The 18,657-nt window shown below is 43.0% G+C and overlaps 2 protein-coding genes across 13 annotated transcripts in view; one reads left to right on the top strand and one right to left on the bottom strand.

Annotated features, from left to right (window-relative positions):
• The first annotated feature begins 988 nt into the window (after positions 1–988).
• Positions 989–3,707, top strand: LOC115048928 (retinol dehydrogenase 14). The gene is made up of 4 exons (XM_029510796.1): positions 989–1,380; positions 1,596–1,838; positions 2,260–2,562; positions 2,869–3,707. Exons 1-4 carry the CDS (start codon positions 1,260–1,262, stop codon positions 3,126–3,128), a joined length of 927 nt encoding a protein of 308 aa, XP_029366656.1. The 5' UTR covers positions 989–1,259; the 3' UTR covers positions 3,129–3,707.
• A 3,597-nt stretch (positions 3,708–7,304) lies between these two features.
• The window catches only part of camk2b1 (calcium/calmodulin-dependent protein kinase (CaM kinase) II beta 1), a 56,952-nt gene continuing 45,599 nt past the window's right edge, over positions 7,305–18,657 (bottom strand). For 4 of the 12 annotated variants that reach the window (XM_029510047.1, XM_029510051.1, XM_029510054.1 and 1 more), the window contains 6 exons: positions 17,391–17,435; positions 15,573–15,621; positions 9,977–10,052; positions 9,792–9,886; positions 8,973–9,206; positions 7,305–8,546 (listed from right to left, as the gene is read on the bottom strand). In XM_029510047.1, the coding sequence (XP_029365907.1) occupies positions 8,974–9,206; positions 9,792–9,886; positions 9,977–10,052; positions 15,573–15,621; positions 17,391–17,435 (498 nt within the window). In that variant the 3' untranslated portion in view covers positions 7,305–8,546; position 8,973. Of the gene's footprint in view, positions 8,547–8,972; positions 9,207–9,791; positions 9,887–9,976; positions 10,053–10,374; positions 10,770–11,348; positions 11,493–12,084; positions 12,166–15,572; positions 15,622–17,390; positions 17,436–18,657 lie in introns of those variants that run through there. The other 8 variants (XM_029510046.1, XM_029510050.1, XM_029510053.1 and 5 more) reach the window with 5 other exon arrangements.

Raw genomic sequence — 18,657 nt, 5'->3', positions numbered from 1 at the left:
TGTAGCCAAAATTCAACATTATCATCCTCCTACATTTTGAATTTGTGGCAGGTATGTTGCATTGGATTGCATTCAATGGCAGACATGTTTCTCATTAAGTGGGCATTGCGGTGCTGTAATGTAAACTACAACATGTGTACACAAATCTCTTAGGTGGAATGATTCTAAGGTTACTGTGTGTACACATAGACCAAACCTGCAGAGAAGGCGCGCACTAGGATGAAGGAGCAATCCGAGGACCCTGAGGGCTTTTCCACCCAGCAAGGAGCTGGAATGAGGGGCCACCTGAAAACAGGACTGGTTGTACACACAGGTTGTATGGCAGGAGCCTTCCTCCAACATAGCTCCACACTTTCCTCTGCATGTTTGACCTGACAACTAAAGGTAATTTATCACAAATAACAAACCAAAATGATCAAACTTCATTGTATTGAAGCAAACGAGTCCCAGGAATACTACATTAATTTACTCAGTTGAAAAGAAAGACGACAATTGAAACAGCTGTCAGCAGATGTGTGCAGTGATTACATTTATAAAGTTATTTAAGACACTTACCAGATGTTTTACTGGAGCAAATAAGAGTAAGTCCCCACAGAAAAATGTCCTCCCTGAGGTCCACTGTCATGCTCATCCGAAGCAAACAAAACAAAAACCCGTGCACAGTCATGCCTCATGTGCTTTGATTTGCCAAAGTTAATACTGCAAACAAACCAAAACCTTTAATGCTGGTTATTAAGTCATGGATTAACAGGTGCCAGTTTAACGTGTTTTTAAGTTTTTTTTTTCCTTCCATCAAATATATTTGTCAATACATATATGTATATAAACATATATATATATATCAAAACGCACACGATTCTGTACATAATTTTGTTTTTAAGTTTTTAGTCCAGATCTTGAAATAAAAGTTGGCGTCTGTCTAATTCACGTTGAACTATTTTGTTTTTTTTCTCTCGCGAGACTTTGCGAGTTCGGCATTTGACGCATGAGCAGTCCGTATTTGTGGATGAACTGGAGGAGATCGTCAAAATTAGATGAAAAAACCAACAAAAATAAACCAATTCGTGGGTTTTCGCTTCTTCTCAGGCCCTCTCTGCTAAGTTTTCTGTGATACGTACCGGCACAGCGGGCATTGGTATGGAGGGAGTGGGTCTTTTTTCTTCATGAACTGCCAAGCTAACGAGCTAGCCGACGTTAGCTTCGGGCTCCCTGTAGCCATCATTTAGGATTTCAGCTCTCAGGACACATTTCTCAGGGAAATGTATGTTTTCTACACTATTATCGCGTCGTTAGTGTCCTTTTTCATCCTGAAATGGATGAAAAAGCGGAGGTACTGCACCGACCTTAAAAGGCTCGATGGCAAAACGGTTGTTATTACAGGTAAATACACATTTCAATGCAGTAAAAATTCCCCCAAATTGACTTCCTGTGTTAATGCTGATGAGTCACATTTAAAAACAAAAGCCCCAGCTTGCTGCCCAAATATTACACTGAGTCAGGGATCGTTGCAGGCATTGTTTCTGCTGTCCCCATATTGGCAGAAGCCTCACATGAGCACCAACATGGGACTTCACTGCTTTCACCTTTTGCTTCAGGTGGTAACTCTGGGATTGGCAAGGAGACAGCCGTTGCCTTGGCGATGAGAGGTGCCAGGGTCATCATCGCCTGCAGAGACCTGGACAAGGCCGAGAAGGCTGTGAGGGAAATCAAGTTCAGGGGTCACAGTCTGAACGTCCTCCATATGGAGCTGGATCTGGCCAACCTGCGCTCAGTAAGGGAGTTCTGCAAGAGCTTCCTTCAGAGAGAGAAGAGGCTGGACATCCTGATCAATAACGCAGGTGAGGGGACTCCGATTACGTTCAAGAAATGATGAAAGAAAGATTTTAACATTTTAATAGGTAACCCAGACGTTTCACTGGCTGGGGGTTAGTGCTTACCAACTGATGTTGTTTAAGAGCTTTCTGGATGCTGTGTCACACAGAGAGTGAGGCTATCCGAAGCAAAACTGTGATTTTGGACTATGAGCTCAGGATTGTGATTGTGTATATAATAGATATATAATATAATGCACCAATAAATCAGCCAACATTATCTTATTTCTGATATGTCAGTCTCTGTGGACGTATTAAGAATTTATACAATTTTAAAATGTCCCACTTGCTGGTAATTTTAAACACAAACTTCAAGATATGTATGAGCTTGCGGAGAAAAGTAGAATTGTTCTGACCTCTTTTTTTCACATTTTTTTTGGTCATTCAGGGATGCCCAGCGTCCTCGACTGGACAGACGACAGCTTTAGCATGTGTTTTGGTGTCAACCACTTGGGCCATTTCCTCCTCACAAATCTGCTTCTGCCTCGCCTGAAGGAATGCGCCCCCAGTCGGGTGGTCACCCTCACATGCTCCACCTACAAATATCAGAAACTGGACTTCCAAGACCTCAACTACAACCTGCTGCCCTTCTTCACATACTGCCGCAGCAAGCTGGCGAACATCTACTTCAGCCAGGAGCTGGCCCGCATCACAGAGGGGAAAGATGTGACCTCCATTGCTGTGCACCCTGGTAAGACTTTCTTTTGATACTGTATGAACTAATTAGATTTGTAAAGTTTAATCTTAAATTGAATATAGATTTTTTTCATTACTATGGAAAACTCACTATGAATGGCCAATATAGAGAGTTTGTCATTTTTTTATCATTTGCAAAATTTGGAGTTAGTGCGAAGGTTAAAGAGCATACACAGGAACAGGAGAAGCTACTCCCAGGAAAAAGAAGACGTTGATGGACGAACTACTGCATTAGCTTTAACATTTTGTTAAAGTTTTAATTCTAATGGCCAAATAACTCTACTTCAATGTGTTGCTTCAGGTTTTGTCCAGAGTGGTTGGACGTGCCACTACTCCGTCCTGTTCCGGATGTTGATGCAGGTGATCATGTGGATGTTTTTTGTGCCATGTGAAATTGGGGCACAGACTGTCATCCACTGTGCTGTGTCAGATGAAGCTGCCAAACACAGCGGGGGATACTTTGTAGACTGCCGTCCGGCCACTCTGCGTCCTTTTGCAAGAGATGCTGGAGTTGCAAAGAAACTGTGGGAGGCCAGTGAAAGACTGGTAAAACTGGCCTGATGGCGGAAACCGTTTCCAATGTTCTCTTTCTTATTATTTATTATATATATATATATATTTAATTTATAAAATGTATTGTCTATTATTTACTGATGTGCTGAGGAAATAAAAATTTCTTGAGCTTTTCTTAAACCATGTGACTTCTTTTTTTTTGTGAATTATCATATTTTGGTGCAGAACTAAACAATATGCTTTTCTTTCTTGGTTGTCTACATTGTGATTTAACCAAATTACAGTTTATTTGGCCGCTCAATTGGCCAAGTGGGTAGAGCCTGTAGCACACGAGCAGAAGGATCCTGTACAGCAAATCTCTGGACTGTTCTTGTATGAACAGTTCAAACTGGAGGCACAAACCACCAGGAAAACGCAAGGTGCCAATCATTAGGTTTTCATTGTTCTGTTTGTTGACTTTGAAGTTTGACGAGGTGAGATACCTGAGACTGCCACGGTTCTAAAAGGAAGAAAACTAATTACGATACTTTGGCGAACACGTTATTAGAAAAACAAAAGTGTTGTTCGACCTGTTCAGCTACTAAACTTGTTGAAATGTTCAGTCTTCACAAGATAAATATACTGCAGACCTGCTTGTGCATCAATAAATGATATCCTTGAATTAAGAGCTAACAAATTTGCCTGTTTTTGTTTGTGTTTGGAAAATAGCTAATGTAACCACAAAATAATGTTCCTGCAACTCCTGAGGAAAATGTCCAACTCTGACACAGACAGCACCGCCACCTGCTGGGCAGATAGTATGTCTGCTTCACCAGAAAATGGACTGTTAGTAAGTATACACCAAAGGTCTTGGTAAGGCTGTCACTGTGAAGAAGAGTCCGGCTGGACTACGGCAGAGGGGAGGTGTCCTTCTACGACCCTGAAGACATGACTCACATCTACACTCACAGAGACACTTTCACTGAGAAACCCCTCCCATATTTTAGTGTTGGAGAAGCTGGTGCTGCCAAAGCCACCGATATCAAAATGTGCCAGAAATGTCTTGGTGATGTTCATTTCAGATTCCAGAGGTTAATTGTCCCGAGTTCATTCTATCAAGAGACAGTTAAAGCAGTACTGCAGTTTTATTTGTCTGTGCACACAGAAAGACGTTGAGTTTTCTATTTAAATCGTCATTTTATTGATAACACCTTAACACATTTTCTTGAAGTTAGAGAAACACGTGTAGCATGTAAGAGAACAGAGCAATAATCTAAAGAATCAGAGAACTAGAGGATTAATATTATTATACAGAAGAAACCCAAACTGACAAAAAGAGACGAAGGGAATCTAGAAAGAGCCAGCTGCAGAGAAATGATTGAAAAAGGTTGAAAACAGAGGGAGTGGGGGGGGATAAGAGTGAAAGAGACCCTACAAAGAGAAGACAACTCAGTGTTGTCAGTGCCACTTAGTCCCTGGCAGGAGAGAGAAGACAGAGGATGCTCAAAGTGAGCTTGATCTCAGTGATGCTTCATCTGGAGCTGACAGGAAGCCAGCGGAGCTCTGAACTGAACTCAGGAGACTGCGGGACAACGCTGATAATAGTTTATCTGCAGGGCTTCACTATTAATCAAGGTCAAACATGATTTATCAGTGCTCCTGGAACCACTGATCAAGCCCTGATCAATAATCATCATCACACTGTTAAACTGCCGTGTCTCTGACGGGATGGTCTGTTTGATTTGATGCTGAAGTAAACTTATTGTGCAGCTGCATCAGAAGCATCGGTCCCTCCTCCTGTGTCTGTTCGTGCTCTATCTCCTCCCTGACCTGTTTCCAGTCAATCATGTACAAAAGGCAGCCATTCTGCACTGACAACACCGAGCCCCACAGAAAAGCATGCGAAATAATCTTCACCACGTTATCATCATCTTCATCATCGTTATCACCACCACCACCATCAACATCCTCATAGTCATCCTAAGTGCCACAGTCATTAATATATATTCATTCAGATCATCGTAATCGTCTTCATTATATCATCTGGAGACAAAAATAGCTATATGCACTTAAAGAGCTGAGAAAATAGAGAAAGGTCGAGCATACCAGCATTCAGTAAAAACTGAGAAACCAAATAAAAAGGAAAACACCAAGAAACAAGTGTCCTGTTGACTGTCATGCAAAGAAAATGCCAGCTATGCTGCTAGTTAAGTTGTGCAGTTGTGTAACAATGTGTACTCCCTCGTTTTAAATATGTGAATCTTATAATACTGATTTTCAAGGCTAAACACACTAAGAAGGACAAAAGGACAACACCTTCGTACTGTACATGCTGCTATTTCTTCTTTTTCTGGAGGGGGTGGGAGTCATGTTTGGTTAGCACAATCACGCATGAACGCCTTCAGGTAACCTTTGACCTTTTACAAGTGCGTCGGGGTCAACTACACATGAACATCATTACTGTGACATGAGTACAATACGACGACACAGCAGTTCAGCTTGAACAAAAACCTTTGCTTGTAAAAAAAAAAAAAAAAAAAGCTTTATCATCTTTAAGACAATGAAGCTTTTAGAGGGATAGTTCACACAAAAATACAATCCTGTGTTACATTAGACTACTGGCAAAGTGTTAATGTGATCTACGTGGAAGAGGAAAAGGAAGAAGAAAAAAGGACACGATAAAATTGCCAGCGTAAATCAGAGATTGAAAAAAAAAAAAAAAAGGTTCAGAAAAAGAAAATAATATATATATATATACTTCACACCATGTTGGTCTTTACAGAAAAACACATGCAGGATGCAACTTGGGTGTACTATCCCTTTAAAAACAATTATGTATGTCCCTCGAACAGACAGTACTTGCACAAGTGCATGAGATGTACAATAAAAAAAAAAAAAAACATTAAAAATATCCACTAAAATAAATAAATAAATATTCAAAATAAATAGAAACCTGAGGACTATTCACCAAACCGACTGCCCGTTCTTTTAATATCTTGGTCTGACCAATAGGGGTGAGACAAATGTGAAGGCAGCCGCTGGTGGACGAGCAAAGTTCAGTGAAGCAGAACTGTCAAACCCCAACAGGATCAGTCCACCGCCCCCCCCCCCCCCCCCCCCCCACCACCAGCCCCCACTGGCACAAGCACTTTGAATAAGTGATAACACTTCACTGTAACACAAATCAAAAAGCACGAGAGTAAAAATGTGAAAAAAAAATCCTGTAAAACATGAAAAAAAAGAAAAAGAAAAAGAAAAGAGTCCTGGGTCGAAGGCGGGGGACCAATATGTCCTCCAAAATAAAGTCTCCTCCTTTCATTGTGTCTCACAAATTTACCCTCACCCCTCCCAGGGATCGTAAAGCACACACACTCAAAGCAACGCTTCCAGAGACGCATGCAAAAACACACAAACATTACACCCTGCGGCAAAGAGCTGAACAGACAAGGCCTATGCAGACCCTCGTGCCTGTGGACGTTTCTTAAATCACAGAGTGCAGGATTCAAGCACACACGTCCTTCATCCTTCATTCGCTGATATTTCGGGCGTCGTGCGTGTACGTCTCAGGGACAAACAGGCAAGAGCACCAGCTTTCTGCACCGTGACGTGAGAAAGTGAGAAGGTTGGCACATCCACCAGGAGCCTCCCTTCACAGCGCTGACTTCTTCACTGAGACATTTCGACTGTTGTGTTCCAGACAACACCGGGAATTTTAGGCGGGTTAAAAATATCTCAACTTTTCAGGGAAGAGCACAAAAATGCCTCTTCAGCTGTCGCTTGCCAACAGCAGGAGCCACCAACGGTGCATCCCCAGCTTTTACCAGCGTCGAGGACGGAGGGAGGCTGAAATGCTGCAGAGTGAGACAGAGCTGTGGGGTCAGAGGTCAGTGACTACTGCTGCTGGAAAACAGCACTCAGTTTCTTTGTTTCTTTGTATGAGAAAATATTGTCAGTAAATTTAACATACTTTTATGTCACCATATTTTGTGACACATTTTATTCTTCTCTACTTCTTCTATGTAGCAGCAATTAAGTTTATAAATGGCTCCTTTAGATATTATCATAGCTTGAAGAAAAAAAAAAAAAAGGTCTTTTGTTAAAGGCTCTGTTGTGAGAATATGGCTTTTTTTTTTGGCTCTTAATTTTTTGGGGTTTTGTAAAAATAACTAGCAGATAAATTGATGACAAATAATCTTCCTCAAAACATCTTGTTGCAAAAAAAAAAAAAAAAAAAAAAGCTTTAAAACGTAGGCAGTAAGATTTCCATGTGGAACGTACAAATGAGTAATAATGAGTAATGTTTTTATGCTGCATCTTTAAATATCCTGTTCTTTTTATTAAAGCTTCTCTAAATAGTGGAAGCGATTTTTAAAATCATTTTCTTGATCTTAATCTTCATGATGATGCTTTATTGTTTAGCCTTCACTGTTCGGGGTACTGGAGCACACAGCATTCTGCCAGATATGTTCACGCTGAAGCTCTTATTGCACGCCGTTGGTTTTTGTCTGATATATTCGGGTTTTGCTGCAGGAAGACACTGAGCTCAGCTAATCCCTTTCTCCACCACTGACATTGCAACAAGGGAAAAAACAAGTGGTTCCTCCCACTGTACAGGAGTCGTCATTGTTTGGAGCACACGCTGTATGTGTTTCCTTCACATGACACCCATCAGGTACACCCCTTTCAAAAAAATATTAAATAAAATTAGACAAAACCTGGAAAAAAGACAAAACCCAAAATAAACTGACAGACTAAAAAACGACTTGACCATGAGTTTGGGCACAGTATCATAACTAACATACAAAAAGCAAATTACAAAACTGCCAATATATTTTTCCACTGAAGAGCCACAATTAAAAACAGCCACTGTTAATATGGGGGGAAAAAAACATGCTTCCTTAAAAAGATAAAATGAAATTAAACTTTTCCTTCAACTCTGGAAACCACTGGCATCATTTCAAATTTTACAAATTACATATACATCTGCAAATGTGTAATAACAATAATAATAATAATAATAATATAGTAATGATAACAATAGATTTTACTTAAAACTTTACATACGGTATTTCCAGTGCAGTGTTTATGTCACACACGTGCGGATTCACAGGAGGACAAAAATTTGTGGGGGCAAGGAAGAGACGACAGGAAGAAGGAATCACACAAGTGCTGAACCCCCCCCCCCCATCCCCACCAATCACCCAGTGTGCCGACGGGAAGAGGAGGAAGTCGAGTTGGTGTTGTCCGACGGTTGTCAGAAAGTGTTGAAGGGAAGGCGACAAGACAGGGTGGCGGTAGTAGTTAAAGAAGAGATGCATGCTGGGGGTCGAGGCTGGGCGTCCATCGAGGGAGGGGTTGCTGTCGAAGGGCGAGGAGCCCTGTCTGCAAACCAACGCTGGACTTGTTCTTTCATCCCGTTCTCCTCCTCCTCCTCCTCTTCTCTTTCCAGCAGAGCACTCCTCACAGACAAAGCTATGGCGTTCAACCCTGAGGAGGAGAACAAACGGTGTCTGAAAACCAAATACGTGACTGGATAAACCAGTTAGCTTAGCTTAGCATGAAGACTTTAACTGGAGGAGGAAGGGGATACCAAACCTCGCTCTGCTTTCCTTTTCTACACTGCACATTTAATGCAAACTAATAAAGCTGCTGCCACGGATTCATTGAGCTTCGCCATTTTAGCACAGTCGACTGTTGGTTTCTAAGGAAATATCCATATTCTGGGAAAACAGTGTGGAGTCCGCAGGAAACCTTCAGTGATCAAGGTATTGTAAGGATCTATTGGATGGGCTTCCCTCAGTTTACTGTACAGATTCTAGCTGTTCACCTGAGGGACCTGGTCCATTCTGGTTGGTGCCAGTTTAGAGAAACCTTGTTAGTGTGGACACGCTGTGCGGGGAACACAGTCTGTACCTCACTGGAGCGGCGCAGCTGGTGCGCCTGAGCAGTGGAAGTGGATGTTCTGCCACTTGCTGTCTCTGCGATGCCAGACGCGAGTTTCCTCCGACTGGCTGGAGCGCGGCCGTCCCTGGCCGTCAACGAACTGGGTGAGGCGGATGTAAGCGATGCAGGCGGCATCCTCGCCGATCAGGTGGACGTGGGGGTTCAGGATGGTGGTGTGAATGGGTTTGCTGTTCTTAGCCAAAACTGAAAGGATGGCAAGGGCATCGTCAGGAGAAAGGGTGAGGAAGTCCACGTTAATGTATGCACTATAGTAACACAATCTCTTGTTTTGGGAAAAGGGTCACGTAAGGCAGAACATGGTGAACATGGCAGCGTCACTTCCAGAGAGAGATTTCTGGGTTTCGTGGACGAAGCTAAAGTGTTCCACTTTAACCTATCAGTGTAGCTCAAGCTCTGATTCACAGATTAAATGATTTGCTCATATGACTGAATCAAATAATATTTAATCATGTCAGTCCATGTGGTTGAATTTCCCAACTTTAGTTTTTTATGTTTCTTGTAGCAGCAGTTTTTTTTTTAATACAATTGCAATTTCATTAGAAGATGCAATAAGACTGCATATTCCTTTATTAGTGCCACAGCAGGGAAATTTTATTATATTTTAATAATTTGTTTTTATTATTTTATTTAAATTTCAGCAGCAGAACAAAATGTGAACAAGAAGTATGACAGTGTAAAGATAAAAGCGAAAAAATGAAATCTCATTAGTTACAAACAGGGATATATCAGTGTGATTTCAACAAATAGGAATAAAAATGTTAATCTTACGGTTCTCAAAGTAAAATCTGTGGAAATCCATCCCCTCCACCAGGTTGCCCAGCGCCTCTGGCTCAAACGAGGTCAGTCCGGGGTCGCAGATCTTACTATGGAGGAACAACCAGGCGGACATCAACTTTAAACTGTGCTCTTGAACACAAGCCAAAAAGGAGTCAGAGGCGAACATGCAGACTCACGCGTAGGCGTCAAAGTCTCCGTTGTTGATCGCCTCTATCAGCTGCTCGGTGATCTTGATAATCTCTTGCTTGCGTGCTGCAGAGGACAGCAGGAACACGGGTCATTCGCCACAGATGGAGGAGTTTGTTTTTTTTAAATCATTTCAATAAACTAACACAAGAACGCAGATGCTCAGGTGAAGGCAGGGAGCCCAAATGTACATCCAAGAATAGAAAACCGTAACGGATGAAAATAGAGACATAAGAAATATTCCAACTCATCTTGATCTTTTTCTAAAGAGCCGACGAAATTTGCTTTTTGGTAGTAAGCATTTTAATTAAAGCCAGAAAAACAAGCATAAAAAAAAAAAAATGCATACTTGTTAACAAGCCCCAAACAAACACACACATTTCATAGAGACCTTGATCACATGATCCTGCAATATGAGCACACACACGATACCTCGTAAGTATCACTGCAAACAATGTCACCCAAATATTAAGTCATCACAACTGGTCCAGCAGCCTAACGCAGCGCAGATCTCAGTAACACAGTCCAGTCCAGCTCCCGCACAGCACCTGCACTGAAGGCCCGAAACGCCGTCAGATTGACTGCCATGCTCAGGAAATGCTCAGTACTCACTCTGGGAGGAAGACAGGGAAGGGCTTGAGGGGGAGTGAGGGGGAGGTGGGGAAGTAGTGTGTGCTGGCGGAGGGGCGGGCCTGGGGCTAGGTACCGGCGCAGCATCGCTCTCGGGCGCAGGGGCAGCCGGCGCCCTGCGGACGCTGCTTACCAGGTCTGTGAGCCGGGACACTGATTACCACCCAGACAGGAAGTGGACAGATGGATGGACGGATGGACGGACGGATGGGTGGATGGATGAAAGAACAGAGAAAAAAACAGTGAGCAGGGAAACATACAAGAGAATACAGGGATGAAGAAAAGAGACGCACGCAACTGTAAACGTCGATTCTGCCAACGTATCATAATTATTGTCACTTCACATAATTTCAGCTGAGTTTCCCTTTCATCAATCTTTTTTCCATCACATATACATAGAAAGTAAATATATTAGTTCATTATTGAAATCATCTCACTAATTTCATTCAATCGGGACACTTTTTGATGAACGTTAATCAAACAGAAGTAAATTATGCATTTATATGGGTCTATTTTTAGCAGTGCTTGTTGTAATAAGAGGAAAAGAGCAGCAACTCAAGTGAGTGTTTTTTTTAAAACAAGTTTTTAAAGCTTTTCAACATTTACAGTATCTTTAGTTTCCTGTCTTGACCGGGGAAGTTCAGTGCTTTGAAATTGAATTGAATTTGAAAGCAAAAACCTTTTTAGAGGATTTTCTCTCCCCTCATCTATCGGACTGTCCCTATTACTTACTCTGCATGGGGACGACAGGGGTGTGTGGCGGGGAGGGGGCAGACCGCACAGAAGGAGGTGGTGTGCTTGATCGGCCTTCTCCGTCAGATATGGGCCCCGAGCCCCGACGCACTGAGCCCAGCAAGTCAGCAAACTTTGCAGCTGCTGAGTTTCAGAGGGAAGGAACATGAGGAGGAACAGCACACTTAGATGGGAGGCTCAGATGAACAAGCTTTGTCTTGGAGAGCGCTGAGACGAGATGGGGGAGCCCATCCAATGAATAAAATGCGATTAACTGTGAGAATGAGCAAATCTGAACAGTCTCAATTCAACGACTGTCGCGCTAAAAGCTCTTCAGGACAAAGTCTGGCTCAGACTCAGACAGAGAATGTGATGAGAACCTCAACAAAGCCAAATCCATGCTTAGAAATAAAACAATGTTCAAGCACTGTCTTGCTGTTTCATATGTGGCCATGGGAGGGAGATGACGACTTACAAACACTCCTGATGACAGTAGAAATCATACAATTCATGCAAATAGATGTTTTAGACTGTCTGACAGCGAGAGGCACAGTAGGTGTTGATTAAAAGTACAGGAAGTCGGGACACATGGGGGATTCAGTGATGCTTAATATTGGCAGATGTATGCTGTTGATACATGCGGGTACTTTGACTGGAAGACACACAAGGGAGGATTAGGTTGAACTGCAAGTGTGTGTGCGTTACAGGCTGCATTTCGTGGGCCATGCTGACTTACAGTACACAGCAGCTGAGGAGCTATCAGGCTGGGAGCTTGTGCTGGACTGCGCCTTAAGCGAGCTGTTGTCTAAGCTCTTCCCTGATAACGTGCAAACACACAGACACACACACAGAATGAGACCAAACACACACACAGATATATGCAGAGATGACGAAAGACAACAAGCAGCCGCACATATTGCTACGGGGCTACGGGAGATGTGATGGCGGGGGGCAGATAAATAAAAATAAAGTCCACCATTTCTTTTCTGGCTCGCAGATATTACAGCTACTTTTCACCCAAATTCACCATCATCTCGTTGAAAAAGAGAGACAGAAAAAAGGAAGCATCTCCCCTCATTAAGCCAGTTAATGGCTCTGTTTCAGTTGGATTTACAGCTGCAACTACTGGCGCATACGAGCTTTTACACAGACTTAAATGGGAGTTTTGCCATTGAGCAGAGGATGGATGATGACAACGGTGATGGCCGTGATAATGAGAGAGAGAGCTGGATGTTACTCATTACCGGTCGTCTGTTTTATCAGCTGGCACGCAAGGAAACGCAACACATGAACGCTCACTGACAAACAGGAGGAAAGAAAATGTCCCTGCAGAAAAACAGAAAAAAGAAAACAGATGGCATGAGACTGGCATCGAAATGAAAAAAGAAAAAGAGTTTCCTGCCATGATGCCGCATTATGCCAGCAGCCTCTTCGATGTGATCTAATGAAAGCCACAGACCAGCACGTTAACTGTCTTGGACGGGTTTAACAAATGAGGGTTTGCACACACGGCTCCTGACACCAAACGTCAGGGGACGTCACAGCACCGTTTGATGGACACCTCTGAAAAACAGAAAAGTCTCAGGAATTAGCTTTTAACTCTACACACGTCCCCCAAAGTGAGGAAGGTCAGGGGTTCATAACGTGTTGCCCTGTAACTTATAACTGCCATAAAATAAAAAAAAGAGAGATCACCTCCACAGATTAGATTAATGAGTCACAACAACAAGCCCTCAGAAAACCATCTGCAACATATTCCCCACTATAAAAGCACTGAGAGTAACACAACAGATATGTGCTCAGATGCTCCAAAAGCCAGCGCAGGTGTTGGGTTACAAACCAGCTGTCAGGCCCCCGCTGAGCTGACAGGATCTTACAAAGGCCAACATTACGAAAACCCTTCCAGCTGACGGCATGAGTCCCCTGGCTGCCTCCCGCACTCACCTGGTTCTTGTAGTTCTCTGCGGCGTTGACCGTGCTGTCCGCCGCTTCACACTTCTTAAAAACTGCTGTGCCAGACGAACACTATCCAAGGGTGGCGCTACAGTAGCACAGCGGTGTGCCTTCAGCGCCTTCAGCGCCTCTGTGGACAGTTTCTGGCCACCGGGGATAAATTTAGACGACACCCCCACCCCCTCCTAACCAAGGTGCCCTTGCCCTCTCCATTCCTGCCCGGGTGGGGTGGGGGGGGCTCCAATTTGGGAACTTGGAACGGAGAGAAATTGGGGAGGATACGCTGTGTCCACAGGGGCAGTACAGCGTTGTACAGTAGAGTCTGAGGAAATAAACGATTCTCACGCGATGCGAGGACATTTTTTTCTGTGAAATTTAAATCATTTTCCCGAATTTGACATTTTTTAGCATCTTTGTGCCATGAACGACTTTAATTAAGGCAATTTCAACTGCACTTGATGCCCCCTTAATAGTTTTGTTTTCGGGGCCTGTTTGAAACGGGGCCTGTTTGAAATCAGCTAGACCTTCTTCTAAAAAAGGAAGCAAGGAAAGAAAAGAACAATCAAAATTGATAGCTGAGGTTAAAAAGAGCAACATCCAGTCGCTAAATTATCGAACGAGACACGGAAGCTGTTGGTTTGGTTGATTTGCTAAATGAGGAAGTCAAAGATGAAATGTTTTATTTGTTCTGTGGAATAAAATATCCCAACAGACCGGTGTGTCTCTGAGGGGGTCTCGTCTCATTAGTAAAATGATTGTGACTGGCCTCTTTGCTAATATTTCCTGGCAGGCTTTACTTTGTAACAGTCATGCCAAAAAGAGAGATTGAAGACTCCATGTTTTAGTTTTCATGGCTTGAACTCCATCCTGTGTCTCAGATACTTTTACTTTAAAGTTTCCCTTGATTGGGTTTTCCAAAGCACAACCGGCTCCCCCTGAGTGCTACTTGTTACGCGTGATACTCGTTCCAGTGCTGGTTCATTTTCTTGCAGACCTACATGATCGCTCAGCCGTGGTAGCCTGGGAATTTGTGGCATAGCAGCGAAGCCTCTGTAGGGAGGAGGCGGAGAAGACGGAGGTGCACACTTTGTTCTGTATGCTTGGCACCGAAATGATACACTCATGACCCCATTTAGACGCTCGGATGTGGAGAACAGGGGCGTTTGAATGTGCTGGCGTATATAAGCAGATCCACAACCAATGCATTCACTCACATAAACACTGACACACAGAATTACACAAGATACAGCGGCCAACGAAAACAGGGCCACCCATAGAAGCGGTTTCTGAAGTTACTTGCTCTGCACAGACTCTCATATCACAATTCCAGCAACAAGTAGCATATACACTCAATAACACGCACAAAACAGCTAGTACACAACTCAGCAAGCTGACACCCCACACAGGCGTGTTGGTATCTCAGAGGTGTGCGTTTCTCAGTGCTACAATTTCAGCCAAACGCCAACACTTTTGAGAAACCAAAACCACAACAGCATTACAAGGCTGTTTACATTTCACAGCCCCCTCTCACCTCTCAGACACACACCAAAACACACAAACGACTCCTCATAGAAAGGAAGGAAGGAAGGAAGGAAGGAAGCAATACAGCCAAGCTCCATCAGGGGTCAGTAAGCGGTCAGTTATCAGCAGCCTGACTGCCCGCTGACTAAATTAGAATCACATTCACACCATTTATACCACACATGAAGACTCTTATTTTGAAAATAACCCTCCCTTTTAGTCATCATCATCATCATAAATTTGCTGCTGTGATTAAAAAATATATACAATGTTGTGTTTAGTGTTTATGCACTCACTAAATTAAAATAAAAAAAAAATGACTAAGCCACCAGACTTGTAAAGGCTGATGACACAAAAAAACACAAATAAAAACACAAATTGTAACGGTTTGGACATTTCTGTAAACATGAAGCTTTTTGTACACTTCTGTGACTGCCTGCGTGTTTATCTGTACTTTCTAGGCCACTAAATTTATAGAAAAGGTTTAATAAAGGTAGAGTGCAACAGGTCAAAATGAAAAATAGATGAGAAAGAAAAGCAAAACTTGTCAAAATGCAGCAATTCTGATGTGGAAACTGAGCTGACTAAGTCAAAGTCGACTGGACAAATCTCCTCACTTCCCGGTTTCTTCTGTTGACTGTTTTAATGTTTCAAAAAGGAACATCAGCAAAAGTTAAAAATCACCAGGCCTGTTTTTGGACTCCAGCAATCACTCCAAAAATCTTTCCTGCTGCATTTTTGCAGTCTTACCTTTCACATCTTCATCCTCCACGGTGGTGTTGCTGCTGTCTGATGACTCCTGAGGATCAGAGACACACACAGCCAGGTCAGTCTGTGCACGATACACGACACACACACACACACAAACACATCGGTGCTGAATACACATGAAGATTACGTCAGCGGTATCAAAACTTGATGTGCACACAGTCACAGCACAGCTCAGCTGGGTTTTGGGGGGTCTTTTCCTCTGTTGCCATGCCATGTTTTCATAAAAACTAAAACTGGGAGGAGCTAAACGCACCCAAACCAGCTGAAGTCGGTAACATTCACCCGGCCTTTGTGAATATAAAGTCAGCTCAATAGGCCACTTTATCAACCTTTACCCTTGACCCACAACCTCATCTTCTGCTCCAGACAAAGCTCCCTCTGCTTCACTCCCACTATGGGTGGAGTGTTGCATCACACCACGTGGACAAATAACATCTCTCTTCCACACAATGCTCTTGTGTCACGCTGAACTTGACAGAAATCCCAATGAGATGTGCCACACAATCTTTGATTTCGATAGTAGAAGCAGAACAGATCCTCGTAGGGCAATGATCTTCGGGAGGTGCGATCTATACATCCACCAGTCTGTCTGTCCTCCGCGCAGGCTTTCGCCGGAGGAGACGCTGCTTCTGATTTCCAATTAGCAGATTAAATGGGCCTAAATTCCCCTGCACGTCGAGCAGAGTTGAGAGATTCAGCGACCTCATTAGAAGCGCACATGAGCACGAGCAGCATCGTGAGCAAAAGCACAGAGGTGGTTTTAGGTGGTTTGTAGCTTTTTAAAAAGCAGCTAGCGAGCTGAGGAGAGAAAAGAATACGTATGAACAGTATGTATGTGAGGGAGAGCGTCCCGAAACAACACAGACATCATTAAAAGTACAATTCCACCTAGAGTTTGGTTTCTTTTTGACCTTTGCATCTTCCGTTTGTCTCATCCTGCCACATTACAGACAGGAGAGCTACATCATTATGATACATTTACCCTCTCTGTGCTGCATTCAGGTCTCAGCCCATATATTAAGGCAGTTCTCTCATTTAATCGTGACTCTGCAGGGTCTTATTTCCTGTACAAAGTTAAGGTTTTGCGCTGACAAAGTTAAAAATGGATCCCTGCTCTCTGGACTAAGTCGTGTAAGTCATGTAGGCTACTTTAAACCAGCAAGGCTGAAAGCACACACTGTATGGAAGCCAGATTTCACTGTCTTCCCATGTAGCTGCTTGTTGGGCTGCTGTTGTAAACAATTCAAAGCCATGCTCTTCAACGACAACGTCTGCTGTGATAGATGTTGGATTTGGCTTTAGAACAAACACACACACAAAATGCTTTGTCATACTCATAAGGTAGGAATCGCATTGCAAAGACAAGCTAACTAACTGTAGCTAAAATACTTGAAAGTCCTAAAGTGTAAGAGGACCTGATAGAACAAGACAGAAAATAAAAACCTTTTAAGTACATCATACTTTCTGGTACCTACAATCAAAAAAGTCTATAATGGTAAAATATCTCGCTGTTTTAACATACAATCATAAGCAATAGGGCTCATTTGAGACTTGAGTCCTTAGTTAGTGACATGACCAGGCACATTGCACATCCTTCAATGTTATAAGGTAATTTATCTGGTTAGTTTAATACGCGCACACACACACACGCTCATATGCATTATCAAACCAATGTCACCGTGCACTCACACAGATGCTTGACGAGAAGAAAGGTCAAAGGGCAGGAGAAGATGAGGAAGAGGAGGAGATTGACAGAGGAGGATAAAGAGCAGGTCAGAAATGGGGAAAGATGGATACCTTTGTTCTGTCCACTGGATTATGGATGACAGTTGTCTGAGGTTCCTGGAAGAAGAGGAGGAGGAGGAGGAGGAAGAGATGGAGGAAGATGAAATAAAACAAGAAAAAGGAGAGAGAAAGAAAGCGAAAAAGATTTTGACATACAAGTTGACAGAGATGGACAAAGTGCAATAAAACTGACAAAGTGGAAGAAAGAGTGACATGAATGTTGGATGAAGAGAAAGTGCTTGTTAAGGTCGGCGAAGAGAGGGAAGAATCCTCCAAAGCAAGAGAGCGAGTGGAGGAGCTGAAAACTGTCGTCTACTGTTAGCTTTGTCTGTCTGCACATTCGCAACAGCACACGCACCCACACAGACACACACATACACAACAATAACAGCCACTGCTGAATCTCCGCCAGTCAGCACTTGTGTGAGTTCGCTCTCTCACAAACACACACACTGTAAGTACACGGCCTAAAGAAAGAAAGTTGCAGTCACAACTGTGACATTTTATTCAACCTTAACTCATCCGTGGTTTTACTGAGTATGGATCCTCTATTTTCTGCCCTGCGCACGCTTGACTCTAAATATTTACTGAACCGAGATGACTGTAAAATGAAAAGGGACAAAGAAACGCCAGAGATGCTCATACAATATAAATGCTCTGACAAAGATAAACACTTGCTTGTCCTCCTGTTCTACTCGAACTCGTCTAAGCAGAGCAGCATGTGGCAGATGCCGGCTTGATTTCGGGATCCCTTTCTAAAAGTAATTTAGCCTGAAATGGCAGTTTGTTCAGCACTGTGTGCGCCGAGTTGGCTCAGTCACACCTAAAGATTAGCCTTTTAACTTCTTAACAGCTCCCCCTCTAAATATTCTGCCTGCTAAAACTAACCTTTCACTTCCATTTGGAGCACAGTCAGGTGCATCTTATGTTACAGCTCTGCAACCAAATATCGTTTCTGCTACGACTATGCTTTTTTTTTTTTAGCACAAATAGCTCCGTTCCAATACTGGTGTTTGACCTTTGCAGAGTATGAACCCCACACTGTTGCCTTGTTGCCTCTTTACACAGTCAGAATAGAGACAGATTTCTTTTTGTTTGCTCAGTGTGTTATAAACTGCCACCAGATTTACATTAAGTCCGAATAAACCACCCGTTATCACCCGTACTCCCCCCATTTCACACACACACACACACACGCACACAGCATAATAAAAACAGGAAGTGACACCCCTGTGATGACCAATCATCAGCTGTCTCCCTGGTGATGATGGCGGTGTTG

This window comes from Echeneis naucrates, chromosome 9 (genome assembly GCF_900963305.1).
Source record: "Echeneis naucrates chromosome 9, fEcheNa1.1, whole genome shotgun sequence".
NCBI classification, from domain to species: domain Eukaryota; kingdom Metazoa; phylum Chordata; class Actinopteri; order Carangiformes; family Echeneidae; genus Echeneis; species Echeneis naucrates.
The sequence above is the reverse complement of the archived record's forward strand: the minus strand, read 5'-3'. Positions and strand labels throughout refer to the sequence as shown.